Source organism: Sinocyclocheilus rhinocerous, unplaced genomic scaffold, assembly GCF_001515625.1.
Source record: "Sinocyclocheilus rhinocerous isolate Xijiao unplaced genomic scaffold, SAMN03320098_v1.1 scaffold835, whole genome shotgun sequence".
In the NCBI taxonomy this organism is placed as follows: domain Eukaryota; kingdom Metazoa; phylum Chordata; class Actinopteri; order Cypriniformes; family Cyprinidae; genus Sinocyclocheilus; species Sinocyclocheilus rhinocerous.
The window spans coordinates 1,095,281-1,105,454 of NW_015647431.1; the positions used below are offsets into that span (position 1 = coordinate 1,095,281).

Genomic DNA, 10,174 nt, shown 5'->3' on the forward strand with positions numbered 1-10,174 from the left:
GTTATATTTTTTAGTAATTTTAGTTATATATATTCAATAAATAATAAGTTCTTTATATTCAAGTTTCAATAGACAATTAGATTTTTTAAAAATGTGACTATAATTTCATATGCCAGGCTTTATAAATAAAGCTTCATTTGAAAACAGTAGAAATCAGTGTGATGTTCACATACGCATGTACACACCATCAGCTGCAGCAGCTCATCTTCTGTACACTCATCCAGGTTAGTGTTTTTTACCGCCACTAGCCGGCCTGACAGTGTGTGTCGTGCCATGCTCACCTGACTGAGGTTATTAAAGCCCCGGCCTGCACACACACAAACACAGTGATACTTCTCAATCTACGCTACATGATATAAACATGAGACTTCAGGGAATAACTAACACATCATACTATATAAAGCATGTCACGGTCCCTACCCAGTTGTGAGAGCAGCTGATAGTGGGCGGGGTCAGTGGAAAGATCTGTGATGTCATCTTCATCCGTCAACACAGAACACGGAGAGACATCACTGCTCTGTCACACACATAAACACACCACACAAACGCACATGAACAAACATATAGTGCACACACACACACAACTCTACCTCATATTTAAAACACTCCACACAATGGTGGTCAGGGTTGTAATTCTGGTTAAGGCATCACAAGTAAATAGAATTAATAAGGCACTTCCTGTCCTGTGACTATCACTAATGTGATGCTAGAGGAACTTCTGGACTAAGCAGATGTTCCAGCAACTGAGGTCATGGATGAAGTCGCCTAAGCTTTCTGGTCTCAGATCAGTTTTATTATCCTGCATGATAATACTGACTGAGAAAAAGGGTTATTATTGTTAACTAAAACTTTTTAAAAAATGTTAATTTAAATAAAGCTGAAACAAGTATAAATAAAATATAAATATGGTAAGACTTTAGATTCGGGAACATGTTCATTATTACCTAAGAGTTTTCTCAATAAACTCCTAATTTACTGCTTGTTGATAGTAAGTAAGGTTGTTGTTGTAGTAGTTATGATTATGTATTGGGTAGAGTTAGAGGACCTAGAATATGGTCATGCATTATATGTGTTTTATAAGTACTAATAAACAGCCAATATGCTAGTAATATGCAATCTAATAAGAAACTATTTAATAGTGAATAGTGTTCCCTAATCTAAAGTGTTACCATAAATATTACATCAATAAATATATAATAAATATTTGATGAGAAACTTAAAATGAAAATGAGAAACTGGAAATAAATAAACTAAAACTGAACCAAAAATAAATAAATAAATAGAAATAAAGATACATAATACAAAATAACAGAAAAAATAAATAAATACAAAAGCACATAACATAAATAAATAAAAATTAATTACAATTAAATTAAAACTTAAAATATAATAATGAAAGCTAATTCAAAAATATTAATAAAAACTATAATAGTAATACTAAAATAACACTACGGAGAAACACTGATCTTTCGCAGATCAGACAATTTCTAGTTAAGATGGAGGTTAGTGGGTTGCAGAATATTTAAAGGTATTAGTGAAATAAGAGACTAACATAAATAGCATTTCAGAAATGGCATTTACATGTTATCTTTTCATGCATTCCCTGGGATTAAAACACATGACCTTGGTTTTTGCTAGAGTCATTGAGCTACAGTAGTAATGATTTCTAATAAGAAAAAAATAAATTAAAAAAAGATTCAATTTAGTGATTAATTTCATAGTTTGTAATGCTTTACTCCAAGGTCATTCAATCCCTCATAAGTACAAGTCTTAAACCTCCAGGTTTTTTTGCTTTGAATAATGCTGTAATATTCGAATGCTGCGATTCATCAGTGCATCAAATGCATGCATTACATAACTCTGAACTGTAGGGGGTGATAGAGTTATATTCTGATCTCTGTGCCATTAAACCAGATTTGTTATTATTCGGTTAGCTTCTATAAACACGTCAACACTATAACATTTTAGACTTGAACTTCTTAAGCTTATAACTGTTTATTGAATAATTTTCTGAAAAGCCTCTTTAGACCATGAATGGGAAAGTGACCCAGATTGCTGCAGTCAAACGCCAAATATTTCTGCCACAGGGTGGGAATACCTAAAGACAACCCACAGATATCTCCTTCAGCCAAAGACACGGGACAACAGCACAAGTGAGCTTTCATCCAGAACCATGGAACAGAAACACTGCTTTGTGATGCCCAACACAATGGATCCACTCAAATCTCAGATCACACTTCAGGAAAACAGCAATCTGAAGCTCACTGGAGTTTGTGAATATGCAACGATGTTTCTCTGGCATGACTGTGCTCTCTCATATCCTACAGGGCTTTTCACACTGACAACTATTTGCAGTGACAAAGCAAACGGAAGTCATTCATTTTAAATCAGAGTCTGTGATTTAAGGTGACGTGGGCATCCTTGCCTGATGCCTTCAAACACACTGAAGCCACGATCTATTATTAGACTCTACTGACCGAGCACTGATGGCTGATGTCTTCATACTGCTCCTCTATGCTGATGGACTGGACTTGTGAGTGGGAGGAGATACAGGTGCAGTCCTGAGGGGAAGAGGGGAGGAGACATGAGACACGCCCCCCACCCCGCAAATGAATATGGAGATGAATACGACTATATCCACAGTATGAATATGCATGAATTGAGCAAGGGTGAGCTGAAGGGCAAAGACACGGCAAAAGGAGGAGATGATTATGGAAACGCTGCAGTGCAGAGTCAACCTTGCCATGTTTGATTAAGCCGAGGTCTCAGGAATGTTCCGTATTCAATGCAAAACATGAAACTATTTTTGTTTGTTTTTACAAAATGAGGAACAAGTTATGCTTATAGAACCTTTCCTGAATCTGGAACATTTCTTTATGACTTTAAAGGAATAGTTCACCCAATAATTAAAATGTGCTGAAAATGTACTCACCCTCAGGCTGTCCATGATGTAGATGAGTTTGTTTCTTCATCAGATTTGGAGAAATGTAGCATTCCATCACTCTGCAGTGAATGGGTGCCGTCAGAATGAGAGTAAAAACATCACAATAATCCACAAGTAATCCACATCTTATAATATTGTAAGAAACAAATCCATCATTAAGATGTTTTAGCTTTCGCTTCTGGCCAAAATATGAGTCAATAATCCATAATAATGCTTCCTCCAGTGAAAAAGTCCATCCCGTTGTCTTCTCATTTCAAATCCACCCACATATTTGTTTAGAGCTGTTTTAGCTTGTAAATGGTGCTTTATCTGTTTATATGTCTCTCCTGATTCATACAAGATGACTTTTTAACTGGAGAAAGCAGTATTATGGATTATGAGCTCGTATTTTAGCTGGAAACAGGTCTGAAGTTAAAAAAACACCTTGATGGATTTGTTTCTTACAAACATGCAGATTTTTGCTTCACAAGACATTAACTGGACTGGAGTGGTGTGGATTATTGTGATGTTTTTATCAGCTGTTTGGACTCTCATTCTGACGGCACCCATTCACTCCATTGGTGAGCAAGTGATGTAACGCTAAATTTCTCCAAACCTGTCCCAATGAAGAAACAAACTCATCTACATCTTGCATGGCCTGAGGGTGAGTACATTTTCAGCAAATTTTCATTTTTGGGTGAACTATTCATTAAAAAGACACATGATGACACACTTACTCTAATTTACCCTAATGTTATTTTATGAAATTACTTACAAACAATGCAAAATTAAAATGTTTTTAACAGCTGTTAATCATTTTGACAGCATTTATTTATGTATTATCGAGATAAACAACCCAACTTTTGTTTGTTTCTACAAACAAGTCATTCTTAAAGAACCTTTATTGAATCCAGAACATTTCTTTACGAGCGAGACACTGACACAAGCCTCCTGGATTAAGAGGTGAGGTGGAGGATCGGTGATATTAATGAGGACGTTTATTATTAAATGTGCTGATATCTAGGGAATAGAGAATAATCAGGCCATGGATATTGTTCAGCGAACATCTTCAGCCCATAAAAAACATCCCTAAAGCGCTACTACTATACTGAACACTAAACCCAGAATCCTCATGCAAACACATTCTGATACCCAGAAATAAACACAGAAAGCATGAAATACAGAATGCATTGAGCTTTGCGCAAACAAAGATTTGACTCTCACCAGAAACGACATGAGGTGCTTTTGGCTGAGCTGATGCTTCACTGGAGTTCATTTATCCGATTCTGGAGACAGTGAATAACAATTAGTCCATCTGCAAAAACACTCCTGCGGTGGTTTTCTGGCTGTTTCCAGTGTGTCACGCTACATTTTTCATTGCAAGAAAATTTGCCCGAAAAGCAAAATGTTTTTCGCTTACCTGGCTTTGCTCGGATTTCACTGCGTAAAACACACAGACTTCATCTCATCTTACGCTGCTCCATTAGAGTCCTATGAAGCAAACCATCAGCGGAGAAGCTTTCAAGCACATATCAGATTTTCAGGGCTTAAATGGCATTACATATGATCTAGATCCAAAGCATCTCATCTCTATATTCTAAGCTTACAGAACTATTTCTATAGTTTCTTAATAGTCTGATTTCAAATGCATCTTGTCTGAAAAGCAGCATTCATATTCTGGTCCTGTACTAGACGCCGTGTCCATGAACAGAGCAACCAGAATCAGTGTCTGGCTCCACTTAAACAACTGTATGAGTCTGATCTCCTCTCTGCTCGTGACATCCTCATCATCATCATCATCATCTTCAGTTATATCACTTGATAGGATGTCATATCTGTCTGGACGCATCAGCTCTGATATCGCCGCAGGTGACATTGGGAACTACTGTCCATTTTGTGTTGTTATGTAATTAATATTAGCGGCATCGTAATGAGTTCATGCTTGCCTGATTACACTTTATATTAAAAAGAAAAATATTAAATATTATTGAATGTGTGTAGCTCAAGATGAGGTCTCTTTGTTAACCTGCAATTGTAAATAAAATAAATCACGCATATTGGTGCACAACACAGCAAACAAATAGATATGCATAAACATGCGTGCCCAAATTAGATGATATGTTAAATATTAACTATGAAATTATCAGAGCAACTAACAGAAGGTGTCCTTCCTAGTCCTTGACAGTGACCACATGTAGGTTAACAGGGTTAAGAAAAAAAAATCTTTAACAAAGAGTAACGGTGCACTAGAAGGGTCTAAAATAAGCTGGACTTCAATATTAAATCCACCCTGTTTCATATGAATTATGTTTAATGTTGCATTAATGCATTTGGCGACTGTAGTAGAGATTTTTGACATGATTTAACGTTAATAATGCGGGATTAACATTATTCGCACGTGCTACAATGACTATTATTTTCCAATATTACGCATAGCAATCATTTTCAGAGTTTGGTGAGAAGCTCAAAGCCAGATGTAACAAAAACTCACCATTGTTATGCATGTGGATGGAGGTTCTGCTGTAAATTGATTTTGACGGCGGGCGTCAGTTCTGGGCAGTTACAGTTAACGTTACTTCGGTCACATCACAGTTTTATCGTATGAGGAAAAATCACGCAGCGCCTCTCACGTTTACCAATAACATTTATAAGTTGACTTGCCAAAGCTTTTCTTCACAGTCCCAGCTGATCACGCGTCACGCTTGACGTATCGGAGATATTTACATAATAAAAGTCGCTCTCACACGCCGTAAGGTTGTGCATAATAAAAACACCATTTAAATCATCATTTAGGATTCAGTTTAAAATTATTAACGATATTTATCCCTGTAATGAGTTCCTCAGACACAGATCTAATTTGGCTTGTAATGAGCGCACCTTTTGTGAAGCAGACATAGAGTATGCAAATTGTCTAAAACATTCTGGGATGACTTTTATGCTTGGTTAAGTTTGAAGTTTGTAATACCTGACTTTGATTTTAAAATTGAAAAATATTTGTCTTTTCTCGGAACTTTGATGGTGAATTTTTAGTTAATAATATTGTGATTTTGGCGAATTCATTCATTCATAAATTCATAAACACACACACGCACACGTTCTTACTTTTCAAAAAAGATTTAATAGTCTTCTTTAAATCTTTAAAACGCATGTATCATTTAAAAAAAGCCATTAAAACAATGTAATCCTTTGATATATTTTTTGATGATTGAGTCCCTTGTATAGTTTTTTTTTTTTTTTGGGAAAGTTTTTCTGCATTTATTTATTTTTCTTTCTTAATATTCTAATTGTTTTTATTTTGTTTATATATTTCTCTTTGTTGTGCTGCTATTTGGACTTATTGTAATTGTATTAAGATTGTTCTTACTGTTGTTTACCTGGTATTTGTATGTTCTTTTCAAGCAATAAAAAAATAAAAATAATAATAATTTAAGATTTTTTCATGAAAATAATAAGAAGTGATCTAAAAATAGTGGAAAGCCTAAATTAAATTGCACTTTTAGAATCCCTAGAATAATTGTACAAACTGTGTTTATTTTTGAATAAGGGACTTAAACATTCAGAATTAAATCTTACTTTATTACCTAACATGTAGAAAAGAATTTGACCAATCTCCTTTCTCTTTCTCTATTATTATTATTATTGTTGTTGTTGTTTGCTGGTTAAAAACATTAATATGTATAATAATGTTTGTAATTGTCATCCATAAATAAATAAAAAGATCGCTCAGGGACTTTTATCACAAACAAATGTCGCGGAATATATGACGTAATTAGAGCTCACTGACGCTAGATTTGCCCTCAACGCTTCCCCAAGCCCCTCCCTCCCGCGCGCTCTTCGCTATTGTCTCAGACGCTCGAAGTGACAGGAGCCACATGCAGCAGTAGCGCTCAGGAAAAAGACGGAATTCAAGTGAACTAAAGGTAAGAGAGAGATTTTCCGTTCTTTGTTAAGTCATGCGCGTACATTTGAGTGTATGCAGGGAGAGTGGATGAGTTTGACGGGTTGTAGTGGGTAAAATCACGGATGTGCTGAGGGAGGCTCATATAGACGTTGGCTCTTGTGCATCGGGATCAGATCAGTGCATTTCTGTGTATGTTTTGAAGTGAGTGATCAACGGATGAGTAGATGTGTTTTCTGAGTGTCATAACTCTGTTCTGGATAATCTGATAGGACATCTGCAGGCATTATGAAATCTGTTGCATCAGATCAAATGGATTGTTTTTCCCCTCACACTGCATCATCATATAGAGCATCTCTGTGCTGCTTTTGTTCATGTATTTCCGCTCAGGTGTTATGATAAAAATAAATATAATCATCTGTATTCATCCTTATCAGTGGATCTTAGTGATAAATCACTGAAAGGTTGTGATTATGTAAAAAAAAATTTAATATGCCCTTCATTGTCATCACTGACATCTGATTTATGAATTTCATAATTCATGAACACGACTTGTTGACTTTCAGTGAACCAAACTTAAGACGTTTTGTTTTATATCTTATATTATTTATTTATTAAGTTAAAGAGAATACATTATTTGTATAAACAAACTAGCCTAACATTTTGAATATTAAAAGTAAAAAAAACAAACATTTTAATATATATATATATATATATATATATATATATACATTATTTTTTTTATTTTTTTTAACCATTGAAATAATCTGGTTTGTTCACAGTCATATTTCAAAATGCAACTGGAGCCCTCTGAATCCTGTCACATGCTTTTTTTGTTTTGTTTTAGTTTGTAACGGTTTAGATAATTGCAGACAGCTTGCTGTGGGTCAGAGGGAAGATTGATGAACAGATGACATGACATGCTGCTAATGGAGGTGTATTGACGCTTCTTGCCCTTAAGCAAAACGGGAGGCTGAGAATATATGGGACGAGTGTAATTTATTTCAGGTGTCACTTAGATAGAGCTTGTTGGAAGTCATGCTGGTATAATCACAGTGGCAGCCGTCATGAGCTCTGCATTAACGTCTGGATCAGACACAATGCTGCTGGAAGCGTTTGGATTCATGCCACTGCAGAGGCAGAAGAGCGTTTGAACAGCAGAACCGCACCCTCACAAACATACCTTTACTTTTGGGATGCGTCTGACAGCGGTGCTCGATGTGTCAATAATAAAATGACAGTCTGATGTTTGGATATGCTTGTTTTTCTCGTCCTGTGATGGTGATTTTTGCATCTACTGCCGAGTCAGGTTGAGATAACATTGGTTTGACCCTGAGACTGTCTGATTGATGAAGAGTCTGTTCTTCTCCACGCAGAGTTTGCTATAATGGGCTGGTCAGACTTTGTGGGCATGAGGCTCGATATTAAAAGAACAGGTTGTCATCGCAAGCTTTGCACTTCCCAAAACAGTAATAACTTCCTGGAGAAATACAAAAAGAGGAAGATCGTAAATATTCATGGATGGTTTTCTTGTTGTGAATTATTTGACAGAAACGCCTTGCATAGCTGCTTATCTTCTGACAGTAACAAGAGAATACATCGAGTTTTTCAGGTTCAGTGAATACCGGAGTTGTAAAGGAAACGTCTCGGTTACGTATGTAACCCTCGTTCCCTGAAGGAGGGAACGGAGACGTCACGTCGGAAGACCGACGAATTGGGATCTCGCTTAGAGAGACCAAATCCGACGTGACGTCGAGAGTGACCGACTGAAAGGGAACCACTAATATACAGTGACCTGAGGATTAAGTGCTTAGGATCTTGCTCTAAAGATTAGCTGGAAATAAAAGCAGGTGATTGCACTATAATTTGTAAAAAATAAACATTTTCTTTCAATTTCACTGGGAATGTATTCGCCAAGTAAGATTATTACAAGGAGTTTGTTGTATTAAATCATTCACCATGCACAATTCTAAATTCACTTTCACTTTTGTTTGGATTGTTTTGATCTCTCTGTGCACAAAACCCACATCCACACCCTCCTGAGTTTGACAAACACACACAAGGAAGGTGAAGCATCTTCACTGTGATAAATAGTTTGACTGTGACCCTTAATATGCAAAGTTTACTATGAAAACCTACTGTTTTTATTATTTAATATTTGAATGTATTTTATTCAGCAAACTAAATTGATGCTACAAAAGATTTCTATTTCAAATAAATGCTGTTCTTTTGAAATTTCTATTCATCAACAGTAAAGACTGGAGTAATGATGCTGAACATTCAGCTTTGCATCACAGAAATAATTTACATTTAAAATTATATAATAGAAAAGTTATTTTAAATTGGAATAATATTTCACAATATCTGTTCACAAAATGTATTTTCTGTTATCCTACTTTTTATTTATTTATTTTTAAATTTATTTATATATATATATATATATATATTTAGGTTTAATTTTTTTTTTAAAAATTTTGGGCGGGTGATTATTATAGTATTTATATTTTATATATTTTTATATATTATAGTATTACATTTTTGTAAAGGGAATTGTGGCCCTCAGTTTTCGTCCATTATAAAGCCAACCCATGTTTCTCAAATCAATATCATGCTCTGTAAACATCACCATGTACAATACTATGGGATTTTCTTCCCTCCAGACCTCAAGACAGGAAGTTCATGTCTGCTCCTTTAAATCGCGCTGGAGCCGTTGAGTTTCTGAACAACAGGAAGTGCCCCTCACTCCCCCCTCGGAGACAGCTGCGACGTGGCCTGAAGAAGAAAACAGTCAAGCTTTAGAGACAGTGACCCGAAAAACTATTTGGACACTAAAGTGCTGTTATTTTGTATTATTTTGTATTATTATTATTCATGATGTATATAATGTTTTTATTATTGTAGTCTAATTAATACTCAAATAATGTCAAATAATCAAAAATAACACTAATAAGAAATGGTTTCTGGGTAGTGCGCACTGAAACATAAAAATGAAAGGTATCAGTCATTAATAGGGATGTAACGATTAACCGGTTGAAAATCGATTCAAATATGTGACGATTCAAATCGGTTGAGATGCTAAACAAATCGCGATTCAATTAGGGGTAGGAGTTTATATGAATGTATGTCTGAGGGGAACTTACTGTCTTTAGAAAAGTTTCGATGGTATGTTTTCTTTTCCTCTTGCCTCTGTATAATGCATATTAAAGCTCATAAGTGCAGCGCTGCTTTGTTTACAGCGGAAACCAAGGAAACGCTTTAAGCGCCACCTGCTGGCAGAGAGTGAATCTGCATCTCATTCAGCTCGTCTGCTGTTTGCAGATATTTTTATTTATAGTTTCACAAAACTGAAGTCA

General features: G+C 35.5%; 2 protein-coding genes across 2 annotated transcripts in view; one reads left to right on the forward strand and one right to left on the reverse strand.

The window, feature by feature from the left end:
* LOC107709052 (STE20-related kinase adapter protein beta-like) overlaps positions 1–5,633 on the reverse strand; it is an 11,512-nt gene extending 5,879 nt beyond the window's left edge. The window contains exons 1-6 of the mRNA XM_016513444.1: positions 5,415–5,633; positions 4,344–4,414; positions 4,148–4,209; positions 2,478–2,561; positions 421–517; positions 186–307 (exon numbers count right to left, since the gene is read on the reverse strand). Of these exons, the coding sequence (XP_016368930.1) occupies positions 186–307; positions 421–517; positions 2,478–2,561; positions 4,148–4,159 (315 nt within the window). The 5' untranslated portion in view covers positions 4,160–4,209; positions 4,344–4,414; positions 5,415–5,633. The remainder of the gene's footprint in view (positions 1–185; positions 308–420; positions 518–2,477; positions 2,562–4,147; positions 4,210–4,343; positions 4,415–5,414) is intronic.
* A 1,124-nt stretch (positions 5,634–6,757) lies between these two features.
* Positions 6,758–10,174, forward strand: part of LOC107709053 (trafficking kinesin-binding protein 2-like) — a 24,436-nt gene continuing 21,019 nt past the window's right edge. Inside the window, exon 1 of the mRNA XM_016513445.1 lies at positions 6,758–6,843. The gene's annotated coding sequence lies outside the window, so the exon portion shown is untranslated. The remainder of the gene's footprint in view (positions 6,844–10,174) is intronic.